The sequence below is a fragment of the Chiroxiphia lanceolata genome, chromosome 10 (genome assembly GCF_009829145.1).
Source record: "Chiroxiphia lanceolata isolate bChiLan1 chromosome 10, bChiLan1.pri, whole genome shotgun sequence".
Lineage (NCBI taxonomy): Eukaryota > Metazoa > Chordata > Aves > Passeriformes > Pipridae > Chiroxiphia > Chiroxiphia lanceolata.
The window spans coordinates 19419390-19437512 of NC_045646.1; the positions used below are offsets into that span (position 1 = coordinate 19419390).

Sequence of the window (18123 nt, forward strand, 5' to 3'; positions counted from 1 at the left end):
TGTCTTCAGCTCCTTGTCAAGAGGATAATACATGTCTTTAGATTTGGGGGTCAGGGGGAAGTGTGGGTGATATAAACAAGTTTGTCCTCAGTTGAAGACAACTTGTATAACTCATGCAGTGCTGCAGACAAAGGAAGGTTCAGAGTGTTCCTCATCTTTGGAAGTTGCTGCCCTCATTCTGTAGTGAAAAGAACACTTCTGGAGATGTGCTGTAGTGCCTTTTCATGAGTGTTTGCAGACTTGGGCTGTAGTTTGTCATGGAGTTCTGTATCTGTTAAGTAACTTGCTTCCTTTCCAGAAGGTTGATGTTATCCATTTGTACATAAAGTTGCAGGAAACTTGGGTAAATGTCTTTAAGCCTTAATTGCTCTTCACCTTTTTTACTCTTTTATACGAGTTTTAATATTGAATTTAACTTACTTAAGAGTTCTCACACTTCCCAAGTTCTGCAGTTGTATTTCTAAACTATATAGTCAACAAAACAGAAATGCTCATTGCAGGCTCACACTATAGGTCTTGGCACTGTGCACTACAGAAATTCTCTGGAAGACCTTTAAAAAAAAGGTTCTTCGACACACAACTTCTCAATACTCTGTGTTGGTGTTATTCTGATATATGAAAAGGACTCTGTAGTTGAAATTTAACAGTGCTGTCTTGGGAACGTGCTAACCTTGTTTTTGTAATTCTAATATATTTCAGAAAATGCACTTATACCAGCTATTAACAGTTTTACCTGCAAGGTTTGTATTGCTGTATGATGCAAATCAGCTTAAAGAAATGGCAAAATAACAGGGACAAGATTGAATGTGAGCTCTTAATTGGTTGACAGGTTAACACAGAAGATCATTGCAATATTTGCTTTGAACCTAAGACTCCAAAATTGGCAAGGTGAATAAAGACTTCTAATAATTAGCAAAAAATAATCAGTGTTGGCTTTTTTTCTTTTTCAGCTGCCATTGGTTTCAGTAAGAAATTGAGTAAATCAATCTTAAATGAAGGTTGTTGTTTTGGTTTGGTGGGTTTTATGGGGGTTATTTTTGGATATGACCTTTCTGTTTCATAAAGGCTTTTCTCATACCAAATGAGCATGAAGGAGGATTTGCACTTACAGAGCTTTTCTTGTAGGTTGCAAAATATGGTAATGATGCAGAAATACAATTTAAAAAAAAAAACCTGTAACTTACTGTTTTATGGAAGTACTGCAAATAGTGAACTTTAGTCAACTTTAAATTCTGTTTACTTGTATCATATGCTAATAAGTATCTCAGGCTAGATTGATGTCCTTATTAAATAAGGATTGTCTTATGCATGTGGTGTTTTGGGGACTGAAAAGCTGAACTGTGGTATTTTAAGCATTTTTGTTTGGACTTTAGGACTGATTCTTCCTTCTCAAGATAAAAATGGTATATTTATGCTTTTAAGATTTTTCTGCTAAGTTTGTTTGACCGAAGGAGAATGAATTATCTACATATTAGTAACTGATGCCTTATGCAATTAGAAATGTTTCCTTGCTATGCGCCAGCTTCCAGCATATAGTTCACATCACTCTCATACCTAAAATATCTGTGTACTGACATGAAGTCTCAACAATAGTTTTTGCCAACTCCTCAGCATATCACATGGTTCTCTTTTTGCAAACTAGGGCAGTGAATATATTTGAACTTACTACAGGAATGAGTGTTTACTTGTGTGAAGACAGTTGATCTCTGTACACTTCCAAGTTAGGCTAAATTCTCAGATTCACTATAAACTCTGCCTTCTTGTTGAACGTGGCCTCTTTTGCCACAGAGCAGAAAAACTGTGGAGAACTGAATGAGATACTTGATTCCTGTATGGCTTTCTTATTTGCTTTTTTAAATGAATCATAGCCTCAATCAGACAACATGGTTGCGAATCTGCTGCAAAACTGCTTTGCCTTGTATTGCTGTTGCTGTTCTTTCTAGAACTTCACTGACAAACCAACCCAAATGCAGATTTTTTTTTTATTTATTAAAAATAATTGGGACCACTTTATTATTTACAGAGATACAGTACTTTTGTAAGTTTTTAGTACTATGTACGCAGTTAATTCATACCAAATAAAATGCGTATTTAGTTCATTGGTCTTAGAAAGTTTGATTTCATAAGGCATCTATCTTGTTTTTTCAGTCCTAAGACTAGGCTAGATTTTGTGAATAATATTGTCAAGGGAATGGGGAAGGAGGAGGGTCCACTTGTAAGTTTGCTATATAGGTAAGTATTTGGAGATGTAAAATTGAACTGCTGCAAATGAGCAGAAATTTCAGTACTCAGTGCATTTTAAACAACTACTTTAATATCTGTGGCCTGTTTTGATTATTTTTCTTTCTTTTTTTCCTAAACTTTTACCTGCAAACAGTTAGATCTCACAATAACTAATTCACAAATCCTTCCGATGGGATTCGATTTGTACACTTGTGTCTGATGAGGTCACTGCTTGTTGTTATGATACAGAAAAGCCTGTGTCTATTTTAGGCATTTACTGTACATTTCTCCCGTGAAAAGAGTGAGATCGTGTCATCTCATGCTCCCCACCCGCAGGTCACTTCCTGCAGAAATATGGACTAACTAAAACCTCGTGAGTACTGAACTGAGCGTCTCTTGCAGCCTCTAGTGTAAGAACCACACAGTGGGTTTGTAATATCTATTGAGTAAACAAACTGGGGAATTCATTTGCATTATCTTGAACTCAGATGATGTGCATTGTGCAAAGACATCACTTTTTCTTAACTCTGTTAAGAGTGATTTTTTTTTTTTTTTTTTTTGTTTCCCCCCTCAGCAGATCAGGGAAAGGCAGATAATACCTTTCACTGGTAGCTGCTACTGTACTTAGCTCTGGCTGATTGGAAGCCCCTAATGGGTTAAACAAGACATTTTGCTTTTGGGGTGGTTTTTTTTTTTTCCAGTGTCCCAGAGCTGCCTTTTAAATGCTGCAGCTGATATTCTATGTTGTCATATTATTTCAAAGATCTCTTTTCTTTTTCTTTTTTAATATATAATCTCCTTTCTGTATATAATCTCCTTTCTGTCTCTTTCTGTTTACTCTTTTGGTTTGTTTTCATTTGACTTCTTTGGATTTTTAATTTAGCATTCCATGTTCACATGTGTCTTATCAATTACATCGGCTTAGAGAGAAAAAAGCAAAACCCCTATCCTTGGAAATATGATGCATAATAGGAATACCTGGGATCTTACCTGTCAGTAGCTGTAATAGCTGAAAAAGTAGATTGAGAATTTTTTGTCTGAAAGTGGGATAAAATTTCATAGAAGTAAAGTACAGGAGTCTGTAGTATTGCCAAATTTATCTATACTTGTATTGAATCTGGAATCTTTCTTGAGGCTACAACACATTGATAAGCATTGTAAAGCATTATAAATTTCATTGAGACTTCTGAAAAGAAAAAGGAAACAATTGATGGAGCTTCGTGGTAACTGTTGAAAGTCTCCAACCTTTATTTTTTAACAAATATTGTGCTAGAGACTTTATTTAAAAATGAAAGGTTATCAAAGATCCCAAATGGTGTTTTTCATGTTTTGGAGGGTTTTCCTTGGTGTCAGCATCACTCAACTCTTAATTCATTTTTCTTCCACTGACTATATTTACTACATTAGCTGTAAGAATTGACCTGTAGTCATTTCATCTTGAAACCTGAATTACTGAGGGGCCTTTGATTTGAAAGCTTTGGTTTGAACTGTCAATTTAGGCTTTTGACAGCCCTAGGGCAAAAAAATTTGCCATGTTGCTTAGTGTCTGATCCTACTGTTGGAGGTGCTGCCCTTAGACAATGCCCAGGGAGTGCAGTTTGGGATAGAGTAGGGGCTGCATCCTGTGCCAACCACCCTTCACTGGAAATTTCCAGTATACTCTTCCCAGCCTGCTTAGAAGTGTCAGGCTGCTGCTGTGGGTGACTACAGTCACTGCTGTCACCCAGACACTGCCACTGATCTCACTATGCATTTCCTGTCCCAGATTTAGGATCTACAGAGACCCTTTTTTTGGGTTGAATAGGAAGGAGGAAGGGCTGAGCAGATAAGGCTGTAATGTACAGTCTAGCAGTAACAAAATTCCAAAGCATGCAACATGAATAGGAATGCAAAAGATTTTATTTTGTGCACTTGAAATCAAGAACTAGGAGAGACTTAAGAACTAATTTTGGTTTTGAGAGAAGTCTTTCCTGGAAAATGTGTTGATAGGGAAAGCTAGTAATTTTTTCTCACCTTATTTTGAAGCCTTTATTGCAGTCCTGTGCGTTCCTAGTACCCTTTACTCCACTCTAGATATGGAAAGATTCTGATTTGAAGTCAAAGAAAATTAAAACTTTAAGTGATAGTGTAAAGAAATTAAAAAACATGTTGGAATCAGTGGAGTTTCTATGACATTGAATGACAGGTCAGACAGACTCTGGCTAGTTGGGCTACAGAGCTGATTTTGCAGAGGTGATGTGTTCTAAAAACATCCTGTGCCTTGTTATGGCAGAGTAGTTCCTCAGTGCTTTGAGTTTTTACATAATTATTTACCTACCTAAAGTAGAGATATAAAACACTTGTCTTCTTAGAATTTCACTCCATCATATGAAGGGTATATATGTACCAAGACATAGACAAAAAGAGTAGTGTATTTAAAAAAAAAAAGGGCAATTCCAGGCCCTTATCTACCACAGAAAGCTACTTGATTAAGAAGTTTGAGTCAGTTTAAAAATCTATTTAATCAGAAGATTAAACAGAAACCTCCAATGTGTTTTTGTGCTCTTGGTGTAGAAAACCAGCTGAATCTTAGTAGCTGCCAAACCTGTCTTTAGACAGCTGTCTTTAGAGCTGTAAATGAAAATGCTAATGAGGTATTTAAGATTTGGGGGTGGCAACAGAACAAACCTTAGAACAGTTAAGATCCCCTGGCATTTCTGAGTATTGCAGACCTTTGTGTGCAATGTCAAGTAGATTGTGATTGCCCAGGAGTAACATGTATGCAAACAGTTCTGCTAAATACATTTCTGTAAGCTGCTAATGATCTCCCTAAACAAACTTATCAATAGCCTGTTCCTTGGATAAGTGTGGTGCACCAGATGTGCACTGAGTCAGGTAACTGTTGCTTTCCCACAACCCCAGCCCATGCCCCTGCAGGAGGGCAGCATGTCTCTGTAGTGATATACCAGCCATGTGTGTCACTTAAAAAGCAAGTGTCTAAATTTATCATCTCTTGCTTGGCCATGTTCCAGCTTTTCCCTTTTCCTATTCTCTCCTGCAGACATGACACCTCATTAATGGTGCATGTGTGGTATTACAACTCGATGGTTTGTTTTATTTTACTTTTTTCAGAGTTACCTTTCACTCTGCTCTCTCTCTCTCTCTCTCTCCACAGTTGTGCAGAAGTAAGAGTGATTCTTACTTCTTTTTTTTTTTCTCTTTATTTTGTTTTCGTTTCTCTTTTTCTTCCTTTTTCTTTAGTGGACTGAAAATCAAAGCTTTAACCCTTGGCCTTTATGCAAGCCTAAATAGTTGCTGTCTGAATAGTTAGAAGTCATAGTGTTAACTTTAACAATTTAAACACTCATATGCTTGTAAAAGTATTCCTAGACCAGCCAAGAATCTCTGCTTTGAATACTAAATACCACTCAAATTTAACTGCTCTTTATAGCTCAGTATTAGAAGGTCTCTTAATTTACAGTAATATATGCCTTTTGACTGCACCAAAAGTAGTATTTATTCAGTCTGCATGCTTTCAAACTCGGATTGTATTTCAGGTAACAAAGTAAATTGACACAATGTTTTCTGCCATCTCAAATTGCTATAGCTGTCTCTGCAATGCATTCTTATTGACATTTTTGCCAAATTGGCTGTGATATTAGTCTAGCTGGCATTGCTGTTCTGTGGTGTCAAAACAGAGTTGGTATTAGATAGGAAATGTACTTAATTTGGCTTATTAGATATGGGACCTTTCTTGCTAAGATTTAAACATACTCAATATTAATGTAAAATTTAAAAATAACCTAAGTGTTTATTGGCTGTATGGATTCATAAAATGTCAGTAAAGGGCTACAATGGGTACTTGTGCAAAGTCAGTATAGTCCGAGTTTTTGCATCCACTGTACCTTACTATGTGTGTTTTAAACTTTAATGCAGTTGTTGTTCTTGTGGTATTATCACATCTAACTTTGTTCTTTTGACATTTTTTAGGTTTTACTGCGATCACAACAACTAATCCCATTTGGTTGGTAAAGACACGATTACAGCTTGATGCCAGGTATGGTGACAATGGGAAATATCACTGCTGGGATCAAGTTACACCAAAGTGTTGTGATGTTCTCTATCCCAAAATAGAATTAATTTTTAAACATTCAACATTTCAGTTTTGGAAAGTTGATGCTGATCTACCTACAAGTTATACTCTCATATTTACTATTTTAACCTCCATTCTGAGGTATGCTTGAAGCACTATAGTAGACTGGCCAGAAAACTTGGAATTAATTACAAGGTTAACAGTCTCATTAAAATAAGTAGATTTTGGTGCTATGTGCAACTTGATGTCATCTTGTGCCTCTGCTTGTTTTTTACTGAATAGTCAGTTAAACTTCTTAAACTACAGGACTTTAAAGAAATTAGGAAAATTATGGATTTCTTGTGCACAGTATTTCTCTGCATTATATCAAGCACATTGTTCATGTTGAGACCTAAAGAGGGATCTTTGTATAATACTGCAGTTACCTGGGCTAATCAAGCATGTACTGCATTCTCAGCTCTTCCAATTCAGTTGTTAATAGAGGCATAAAAACACTTGGTCTGTGGGATTATCCTGACCTGATCTTGTTTCTATTGAAGTTCTCAAAAATGATCCCAGTAAGAGCTGGAGAAGGCTTATGTTCTGTTCTCGAAGTGACATTGCTTTGGCCTTCAAGACAATGTTGTGCATCTTGGGCATCAGAAGAGCAAACACTTGCAGCAGTCTGTCAGTGTACCAGTCCAGGTGTACAGGCACATGTGGGGACTGGGAGTGTCCCTGAAGCTGCAGTTCCAGCTGCTCTTCTCACCAGCTCCTTCCCAGTTTTCTGCAGTGTCCTCTACCCGGCTTACTCAGTCTCCAACTTGCAGCTCTATGTGCTCAGTCTTTCTCTCAAACCTTGTAACGTTCATTGCATTTAACATTGCAGGTTCAAACCATCAAGACTTAAATTCTGCCATCCAGTGATGCCTCTTACTGCTTATATAATAGTTGCTGCCAGGGTCTGTCTTGTTCTGGCAGTGTCCATGAGTTACCATAACTTCTTCCAAGGTTATTTGCTGTTTTATTCTGTGGCTGTCTCACTCGGACCCCTGCTGGCTGGATTGCCATATATTCCAAGTGCCTGCACTCACAGCTGTAGGGAAGCACATCTTGTGCAGTGTTGTAATGGTTTTGTGTATCTGTGTATAATGTGTGTGGCAGGTTGAACCTGGCTGGATGCCAGACACCCACCAAAGCTACTCTGTCACTCCACAAGTGGACAGGGGGGAGAAAATATAACCAAAGGCTCATTAGTTGAGATAAGGACTGGGAGAGATCACTCACTGAATACTGTCACAGGCAAACAGACTTGACTTGGGGGATATTAATTGAATTTATTATGAACAAAATGAGAGCAGCAGGATCATGAGAAGTAAAATAAATCTTAAAAACACCTTCACCCCACTGCTTCCTCCTTCCTGAGCTCTGTGTCTTCCCCTCAGCAGCACAGGGGGATGGGGAATGGGGGTTGTGGTCAGTTCATCACACATTGTTCTTGCTGCTGCTCAGGGAGAAGTCTCCCCATGCTCCAGTGTGGGGTCCCTCTCACAGGACAGTCCTCCAGGAACTTCTCCAACATGAGTCTGTCCCACAGGCAACAGTTCTCCATGAACTGCTATAGCAATCTGCACTCTTCTGTGGAGTGCAGTCCTTCAGGCACAACCTGCTCCAGCGTGGGTCCTCCACAGGGTCACAAGTCCTACTAGGACCCTGCTCCAGCATGGGTTTCCCCACCTCCTCCCCATCCTTCTTCACTGACCTTGGTGTCTGGATGGTTGTTTCTCTCACATATTATCACTCTGCTCTTATCTGGCCACAATTACATCTGCACAATAACTTTTTTTCCTTCTTGAATGTGTTATCCCAGAGGCATTACTGTCATTCCTGATTTGCTGGCCTTGGCCAGTGATGGGTCCATCCTGGAGCCAGCTGGCCTTGGCTCTGCTGGACATCAGGGAAGTTTCTGGCAGCTTCCCACAGAAGCAACCCCTGTATCCCCCCTGCTGCCAAAACCTGGCAACATAAACCCAGTACACATGCTAAGTATTTCAATATGCACAAGTCAATTCAATAAGCAAGCTCAAAATGGGAATAAAATTTTATTTGCCAAATACTGCTTGATACAGTCACGTCTAATGAGCATTTTCCTTGACATCAGCAGTGGCTTAGTTGAGTCAAATAACAGCTACCAGTGTTGCACTGGTTGATGTGCTAGTTGTTTGTTGAGAGCTGTAATGCTGTGGGGCCTGCTGTTCAAACTCTTACCCACTGTAATTACCATGCTATGGAGCGCTTTATTTCAGGCAACACTTAGGGGAAATCCATTATGCAAAAGAAAATGGTGATTTTTCTCATGAGTCACTGACATTGACAGCCCATTTGGGAGTCTGTTTTCAAGCAGTTTAATCCTTTATTACAGAGTTGGGGGGGCTTAGCCCTGTTGAATCTGTCTACATGATACTTTTTTCTTTAGTCAGCATATGAAGTTTGGCTTGGATTCCATGTAATGCTTTACCTGTGTTTAGTGCTAAAGGTCTTTGAGACTTTCAAGTTCTGTGTGTTCTTAACAGTATCTGACTTGGAGCTCCTCAACATCAGCGTTGGATATTTCCTAAGTCTTCTCATCACTCAAAGAAAAACTGTTTAACTGTTGTCCAGTCCCAAGTTGCACCAGTTGATATATGACTTGTTTTCTCCTTTTAGGAATCGTGGAGAAAAGCGAATGAGTGCTCTTGAGTGTGTCCGAAAAGTTTATCGGTCAGATGGCGTTAAAGGCTTTTACAGAGGAATGTCAGCATCCTACGCAGGCATATCTGAGACTGTTATTCATTTTGTTATTTATGAGAGTATTAAGAAAAAACTGCTGGAGTATAAGACTGCTTCTCCAATGGACAGTGAGGATGAGTCGGCAAAAGAAGCATCGGACTTTGTGGGAATGATGATGGCTGCTGCCACTTCCAAAACTTGTGCAACATCAATAGCATATCCCCATGGTAAGTGGGGCATGTAGAGTTGAGAACCTGAGTCAGATCCACCAGAGGGAGTCTTTTCAGTGATATTTGTAGCCAACTTTGGTTCACTTGCTCAAGAAATATTTCTTTGTCTAAAGCTTTTCACATCAGATTTGGCAGGTCAATGTGAGTGTGGTATTCAAAAATGGAAGTACTTTAAAGTGGGTGTCTAGCATGGCCTTCTCTTAGGAAATCTTTATTTTGCCAAAGGTTTACCAGGGTGTGGCCCGAAGTACTTAAGGAGATCTGCTTTCAATTGCAATCTATCTACTCAGCAATTTTCCATAATTTTCCAGCAAGTTCTTGTCTCCCTTCTAGAAAAGCAGGCTGTCTAGTTTGTGTTTCAGTTGTACTCAATTCTCCTGCAAAATAATTGTGTATCCATGAGGTTTGTTAATGGACTGAATACTAAACCAGTGTCAACTTCTGAGCTAAAATGTAAGCCCAAACAAGTCCTTTTCTGGACTGTAACTAAGCAAATCAATTTGCCTTGTTCAGTCGGGTATCTAATGCTGCTGAAAATGTAACTTGTTTTCTTCTCTACACATACCTGGTTTGCTACTTTTTTTTTTTTTAAAGAGGGGTTCTGAGGTTGAGAACTTGAGGAGGGGGATTTTCATGTAACAAATCACTGGTTGGTTTCTGGGAAAAATAATGCAAAGTGGTGAATGTAACCACATGTGGTTTTCTTTGTACAGAGGTTGTACGAACAAGACTAAGAGAAGAGGGAACAAAATACAGATCTTTCTTCCAGACACTGTCTTTGCTCGTGCGAGAGGAAGGGTACGGATCCCTGTACCGAGGCTTAACCACGCACCTGATCAGACAGATCCCAAACACAGCTATCATGATGTCAACCTATGAAGTTGTAGTCTACTTGCTTGATGGATAGCAGTGTGACAAGGCTTCCTGGAAGAAGGTGGAAGATGGAAAGACTGGAGTGGACCACTGAATGTCAATGCCAATGTGGTGGGCGAAAGGAACGCTATATCAAGAACAAGCAGCTGTAGACAAAACAGAAGGTTGATTGTGGGCAACTATGAATAATTTTGCTGCCTTATTGTGTGGTCTCTTGGCAGTGTGACAAATAGGAACTGCCGCTTAAGGAATGCCTTCATACATCTCTTAATTCAAAATTATTACTTCCTTTTCATCTGTTAAGCTAGACAAAGCCATGGAGTCATCTTCAGAGACCTGATGGGTGAGGGAGGGAAGATAAGATATGTTCTTGGGCAGCCTTATTCACTTTTCTTAGTGATTGTTCTGTTTTACTTCACAGTAACCTGTTGGAAGAATGGACAAGGCAGTACTTCTGTAGATTTCTATACCTGAAGGTTCATAAAGAGACTGAGGTAGTAGTCAGTGTGTAAAGTTTTCCATGTTGCTACCTCAAGACAAAATATGGTGCAGGGACCCAGAACAGAGTTATTTCTTCACTACAAAAGGTGATACTTTTTGTAGTTTTTAGTTTGCTTATGGTTGGGTTTTCCCCCCCCTTAATTTTGAGCAGTGTTGTAGGTTAGCCAGAGAGAATCTGATTACTGAACTCTTCAGGTTATCAGTCTGTTAATACTGGATGTATGTGGATTTCTGGTTCTGCTGTGTTGTCTTTTTTCTTTTTTGGAACTGTTGTTAAGTTAGAGAGACCTATGAAACATTGTCCTATATCATCAGTTTTCCTTGCCAACCTGTTCAGGTCACTCACACAGCTAAGGAAGAAGTTGGTGAATGCTACTTTATAGCCTTTTTAAGGATTTGTAATGTGATCAGAAATCTTAACTAGTCCAGCCTCCTGTTTGTGAAGACAGGATTGACACAGATAGTTTCATGCTGCCTAAGCACAAACTGTATTACCCTTAAATGTCTGGATTACCTATACTTTTATGGAAGTACTGAGAGCACATATCACTGTGGCTAAAGTGACCAGAAAGCAGAAACCAGTTGAAGCTGTGATAGATCTTTTCAGTGCAGACAGGCTCTGTGCAGAAGGATGGAGAAAATTGCAGTTGAGATTTTCTTGAAAGCATTCCCCTTGATGATTGCTGTATCACATCTGTCAGCTTGAGCCTGTGTCCTGAACTGCAGCTGATGGTGTAACCTTGTCCTCTACATTGTCTGAATATTCAGACATTGTTTTTACTCCATAAGCCAATAGCAAAGCAATGGCTTGCATTCAGCAGCGAGGCTTAGCTGTTTTTTTTGTCATAATTTACAGAGTTTTCCAAAATCATACAACTGAAGTGTTAAAAAGTTGAACATTACAGGAACTTTTACAGCTTTCTAAATATCTCTGCAGTCTGCATCCATTATCCTTAGGAGGAAGATGATCATTATAAATTGGGGGCAATAGCTTTCTACTCATAAATGCTGCTACACTGGCATGGACAGAACTGTGCTATCAACTCTTCCAGTGTGGTACTTCAGTACATTTGAACTGTGCATTGTGTGCAATGGCTTTATTTTATGAATGACTTCTTATGCACTTTGCGGCCTTCTTAGGGCTTATGAATTTTCTTCCTCTTACTGATTATCTGTAGCCAAACTGTGTTTGAAATATGCAGTTGGGTTTTAAGCAAAGCATGTGGTTTGATTTCTGCGTAAGCTGTGCAAGAGTTCATGCTGTGTAGATCCATAGCATCTCTGCAGTGGTTCTGTAGGCTCTATGTAAAAGCTCAAAGCTTGCAGAACAATCAGTCTGGGTTTTTCTCATTTTCTTTCCTTAATTTTGACCCTTGTCATGTTCTCCACTCAGTGTCAGAGTCCTTGAGTATTTAATGTAATTTTCTATATTAATTGCTCATCCTCTAAAAGCCATCCATAGTGTGTACAGTGACCTTGCAATGCAAAATTGACTTCCCTTCTTGGAAAATGTTATCTTTTTAAAGACATAGCATGGTCTGAGATGTGACCATGGTGACTTGATTGTTCCAAAGAAGTGAAAGGAGTGCTTAAATGTCTTCTGAAGTGGGCTTTTTCTAGTGGTCTCTCCAGGAAAAGTCTGGAGTATTCGTGACTCTGACCTAAGCCTTGCTGTGATGCCATTGTTCAGGAATAGTGACTTACTGTAACTTTTGTTGTGTGGAAAGTGGGTCACTCTGCAGGCTATCCAGATAGTTCAGTCACAGCCAAAACTTAGATTCAGCTTTGGAATCCATGAACGTGATAATCACTTGGATTTGCAGAGGCTTCATGAGTTACTCTCCCGTTTGGAAACATTGTCCCTTGGTTCCGTGTTTGTCTCCCATGAATTCCCTGGGTACTGTGTGTGTGTGCCTTCTCTGGGGGAGAGCAGAGCCCCTTGAGTTGATATGGACACGTTAACAAGGACAACTGAATACAGGAGGCAGCAGCTTAAAGTAGACAATCAGTTTATTATTCCACTTCTTTAATGGATGTTCCAGCTTTGTTTTAAATTTCAGGGGTGATCTTTTTGATTTGCTTTACATAACCAAACATAACGCCAAAATTTCTTGGGATTTTTTGCTGTTTTTTAAACTATCGATACCTGCAAAGTTACCTCTGAAATATTTCCCAAAGATCTGTAAATTATTTATATAGTTTTCTTCATATTTATTATAAAAAGTCAAAGGGAATAAAAAGATGCTACATTCAATAATATCTTTTAAGTACAGAGCTGAAAGGAGTGCATTTAAACTGGCCATCTTGATTTGTATTTGAGTGTCGCGTATTTGTGTCACGCTTGTCTGTGCTAGAGGCAGAGGTCTGGGATGTCTGAAACTCAGTAATTAATTAATTGGCTTCCCGCTGTTTCCCCTCGCCTGGGTCCGACCGAACTGGTTGGGTGCGGGAGGCTGCAGTTCCCCGGCGCGGCCCGCAGGTGGCAGCGGAGCACTCCCGCTCCGCTGAGCCGCGCTGGGAACACGGCGAGGAAAAGCCGTGGAAAACTGATTCCCGTGAGCGCAGGCACATTGCTGAGCCCCTCCTGTCCGTTCGGCTCCTGCAGTGCTGTGTGGAAACAGCTGAGCTGGGGTGTCTTGCGGGGGGCTGAGCCCAGCCTTTCACCTGATGGATGGATTGATTTATTTTTATTTTTTTTTCTGGTCTGCTCCTCTGTGTTGTTTGAAGTAGGTTTACAGTAGGGAGCTGTGGAGTTCTTGGTTGTTCTGACTGTAACTGAAACATCACCTGTCCACTTGTATATTGACACTGAACCGATCTAGTTCTCTGTTTACATAATGCACTCCGTATGTTCCCTTGCTGATTGAGATGTTAATGACATCTGATTGTTTGTTAATGACAGTTTGTTATTCTGTTTTTCTTATGACCTCTGTAACATTCCTCAGACTGTAGCATTGTAAAAGGATGCTTCCAGAGACAAAACATTGGAGAGCCTTTATAAGTGTTGCTTCCTGTTTAAACTGTTCAAATTTGGAAACAAGCAGAATGCTGAAGTGTGCCTAGGTAAATGTACTTTTTTCAACTTTCTGTTTGTTAAGACTGAGTTATGTTTTTTCGGTTCTTCTATTTAAGAGTCTGCCTACCCTGCATATGTGAACGTAACTACACCCTCAGAGTCATAGCTAAACACTCACAGATGACAGTTTGAGAATACTTCAATGCTCATGTGAGGTTGGCTATTATTCTTGCATACATGTAGTTGGCTGTAAACTATGTGCATTTACTCTGTATTTATATAGTTAACTTTTTCGTTTGGATTGCTTTAAACTTCAAAGCAAATTAAAATGATGTGCTTCTCTTCAAATGTTGCCTTCTGTGCTAAACTGTACACTGTTTTTAACCTTTGAATTTTTCTATTATTGATACATACCAGTGCCTGGAGAGTTGTGATTAAAAATGAGCAATTCATTAGGAGATCCTAGTGAGTCATTTTATCTTGTGCCATTTTATAGTAGCTGGAAAGAGTGTATCTGTGTTGTACCTATAATATGGGCTTCTGGGAGGGATTCGTGGATGACTTAAACTAGTAGCATGTGTCTGTGCAGTTCATTTGAATACTGCTACCTCTGCAGAACTAAGTGGTTCTGCCTGTCAACTGAGATTCAATAACTAGTACAAACCACTGCTGCCAAAAATAAAAACGAAGGGCATGAATTCCTTAAAATCTTCAGAGTTAACTGCAAGTGCAGTTATAACCAAGTTCTTGAATCATTGTTAGATACTGATATTCTTACAGTATGTTGTGTTTGATCTGAAGTCTGTCCACAGAACTTCCTCACAAATTGTTCTGCAGATGTATACGTGGGTTTTGTTTGGTGATTGTGTACTCTTTTCTTCCCCCTCAGTGTGTGTTCTGGAACTAAACCTTTGCAGCCTTTAATATGGGGCCTGGCTTGATGTCTGATTTGATTCTTTTAGCTATTCAGAACTACTTCAAAACTTGCATTAAATCAGCACATCTGTGATAATTATTTTTTTTTCAGGAAGTGTTAATGTGAATTGACCTGCCTTGCTCTCTGTAGCTTCCAGGTCAACCAGGCTTAGGGGTGATCAGTCCTCTGGAGCCAGTACAGGCAACCAATATGTGTATCCCTGGTGCATCTGAAATTATGCCTCTGACTGGCATAGCTGGACTTGCCTGTTATTGATCTTTCACTTCTACCCACATTGGCAGGGCTGAGCTCAGGTGAAGCCTTTGAGGATGTATTTTGTCCATCTGCTTTACTACACCTTCTGCTGGAGGGGTCCTGTTAGGCTTGCCCTGGTCAACAAGCATGTGTATAAAATGAAGGTGTATTTAAAGTGCTAATTGATTGTGGCTTGGCACTAATGCAGCAGTGTAGTCTGACATAGATGCAACTAAAAGCATGTAAGGCTTAACAATGACCTCTTTCACAAAAGAAAACCCTTGAATTTGATAATGCACTTACACTAAAATAAAATGTACTTCCGAAGACAAACCCTCCTCTCATCTTGTATGTGCTGTTGCCAGCCACTGTGCTTTGTGCTGACTCAGAACATCCTAATCTTCCTGCACAGCTTCTGTGGAAGGCAGGAAATGCCAGGACAGGAATCTAGTTCTCATGAGCAAATTGATGCAAACTAAATGGTGCCTTGAACTGTGGGAGATGTATTGGAGCAGAGGAGCTTCTGTTCTTGTAGATGGAATGTTTCAAGGGATGTTCTTAAGACTGGGCTCAGTAATTCAGAGATACTTGTCACTGATGGAATTGTGTGAAGAGAACTAGAAGCATTCAAAGACAAACTCCACACGGTGAAAATTACTGCTAATTCTGGGTAGACCTCTACAAAGGGAATGTTTCTTCCTTTATCTGTGGCTGTTTGGAAGCTGGTAGCTTCTCCTAATCCTGCTTCTGCAGCAGACACTTGGGATGGACTGAAGATGTACATGTGGAAATTCTCTGGAATGTAAACAAAAAAGCACTCTGTTCTGAGACTTGGTCATCCATTCAGACTTTTGAAAACAGGTATACAATGTGCAAGTGTGGCAGCAAATATCTTAAGGACCAGCAAAGTAAGATTAAATAACAGTGCAAAATGTGTATTTAGTCAGTTACAGAATACTAATAAGGATTTTTGTTCTAGGCCAGGAGTGTCGCTTTTTCAGTTGGACAGAAGACTCCATATATAGTTTTCAACAATGATCACTGTTGCCTATTCAAAAAAAAAATACAATTCCAGCATGCTAAATGGAAGCATAAACAGCATTTTCTTTTGTATGTGTAAATCTCAGGCTGACTTAACTTGGGGCACATTCACAACTCTGCTTTATCACACCTATAAAAGAGAGAAGATTATAAAAAGTGATCATAGAAAGAAGTGTATGTATCCTGCCAGAGCATGGTGTTTTACAGAAGAAAAAACTTAGAAGGGTAAGTACTATGGGTGAAAGCATTAAGCTGCAAGACCTGCTGCTACAAAATGAACTATTTGCTGGCTGTTAGCTTGGATATAAGAAAGCTTTTAATGATCAGTGCAAAACAGTCTGATATAGTAGTGAGAGCAGGAAGGAATAAGGCACTTCAGAGTGCCTGAGCAGCACATGAAAGGGATGCCATGATCTGGTGGCCTGTGATAGCTCAGACCTAAATAGTCTCTTCTGTGTGTTTAGTAGGGATTAGGCTCTCTGTCTGTGTGGGAATTAATCACACTGTTTGGGGGCTGTGTGGGGCTTGTTCCAGGAGAATTCATGGAAAAGATGAACTAAGACTTGTCCTACCTACTTCCCCCTGCCCCAGCCTTTCGCCCTCAGAACCAACCACTCAAAGAACTTTTCTTTCTGACATCTCCCTTCATATATATGTATCTTTAATCAGTTTGTCACTTTAACTGAACAATGTAATTTATTATGTTGCTGATCTGAATTTTTCCTGGTCTTATGCCACACACTGCTGTTCTGAGAGCATTTTATTTTTGTCCCTGTCTGAGGATTGACACTGTTGTATGCAAAGATGTTAGGAAACAATATATGGTTTTTATAAGGATATATCCTTCTGGGCTGGTTCAGCCTACTGCATTCCTGTTGCATACAGTTGTTCTCTACTTTACCGGGGAAAGGATTTTGTAGATTTAAAATGATTAGAAGGGGTGAGAAGGTAATGTGATTGGTGTTGTTTAGTATTGTTTTCATAGTAGCAAGTTAGATGTATAACAAAATTTTTAAATGGAGAAAGTGACCCCTTTCTCTGTAATTCTCACCTAAGGGAATAAAGCTCTCAAAGTACAGCTTTGTAAAACTTTTATCCAAATTTAGCTGTGCTAGATTCTTTCATTGAGAAGGTGATAGTATGAGTACTTTCCAGGGCCACATCAGACTTTGTGCTGTCTATAGCTCTTGAACATGTCCAGAAGAATGTCCAGTAGAAACACTTCCCTGGAGTGGAGAGAGTTACATTATCTTGTGTTGCCACTGTAAGTGTTTCTGGCCTTCACAGTGACTGAAGGACTTGCAAGTTGATTTGGGGAGCTCCAGCTGGATTCGTGCTGGATGTGTTTAAAGACTTGAGAATATGCTTTCAATTACTTGAAACAAGAATGATCTATTATCATTTACACACTTTCCTAAGAGACTAGCTGAGGGGAAAATACTGAAAAATGACAACCATTCAGCTATGCTTGTGGGGTGGTCTGATATTATTCCCTAATTCATTCAGGCAACAAAGATTTAAAGTGCTTTCTTTGTAATACTAAAAAAACCCCAAACCCACCAATATAAAGAATATTGACCTTTCCCCATTAGAGAGAAGAATATCTGCCTTAGTCCTTAACTGTTATAAACTTAGGGGACTCTTGCCAAAACTTTATAGCTTGGATGTAAATGGAATATTGCCTCTCAAGCAACAGCAGCTCAGAGCTGTTAAAACCACACACACTGAAATGCCTTGACCACACAGGGGTGAACCAGTTTGAGCTAACATTTCCCTAGAGCTCAGGTCAGCCACAACTATACTTTGTTCCCATCACCTTCTTTCCCAGGGTAAAAAAATTGTTTCCTTATGGCAGTGCAGCGACACTCGTGTGGTCCTCAGGTACGATGGGATATTTCTGTGGGACAGCATTCTGGTAATGCTCGGGATCTGAGCTTTTTATTTGGGCTGTCACTTACCTCACTCTTCTCCCCCTCCACAAAAAGGTGTTCAGAATTAATTTGGGAGGGATGGGAGTTTTAGAGATGGCAGACATGGAAAGATGCTGACAGATAAGTAAAAGTTCTGGCTTACTGGAAAAGACAAAAGGCATTACCACCCCCTCCTTCCTAAATACCTCGAGAAAGATAAATCTTCATGAAACTTTGAGCTTTATTCTTCCCTAGCTGTGGAAAGACCTCTCATTATTCAAATGGAGAGCTGACATGTAGTGGCAGTATCTGTTAAAGTTCCTGTTCCTGAACAGGAA

At 39.6% G+C, this 18123-nt stretch overlaps 1 protein-coding gene across 2 annotated transcripts in view; it reads left to right on the plus strand.

The window, feature by feature from the left end:
• The window catches only part of SLC25A36 (solute carrier family 25 member 36), a 32549-nt gene extending 18428 nt beyond the window's left edge, over positions 1 to 14121 (plus strand). The window contains exons 5-8 of one of the 2 annotated variants that reach the window (XR_004358940.1): positions 2494 to 2596; positions 6193 to 6259; positions 8981 to 9270; positions 9987 to 14121. Coding sequence is in view for 1 of the 2 variants with exons in the window: in XM_032698556.1 (XP_032554447.1) it covers positions 6193 to 6259; positions 8981 to 9270; positions 9987 to 10180 (551 nt within the window). In the remaining variant the exon portion in view is untranslated. The remainder of the gene's footprint in view (positions 1 to 2493; positions 2597 to 6192; positions 6260 to 8980; positions 9271 to 9986) is intronic. The other variant, XM_032698556.1, reaches the window with a different exon arrangement.
• Positions 14122 to 18123: the final 4002 nt, after the last annotated feature.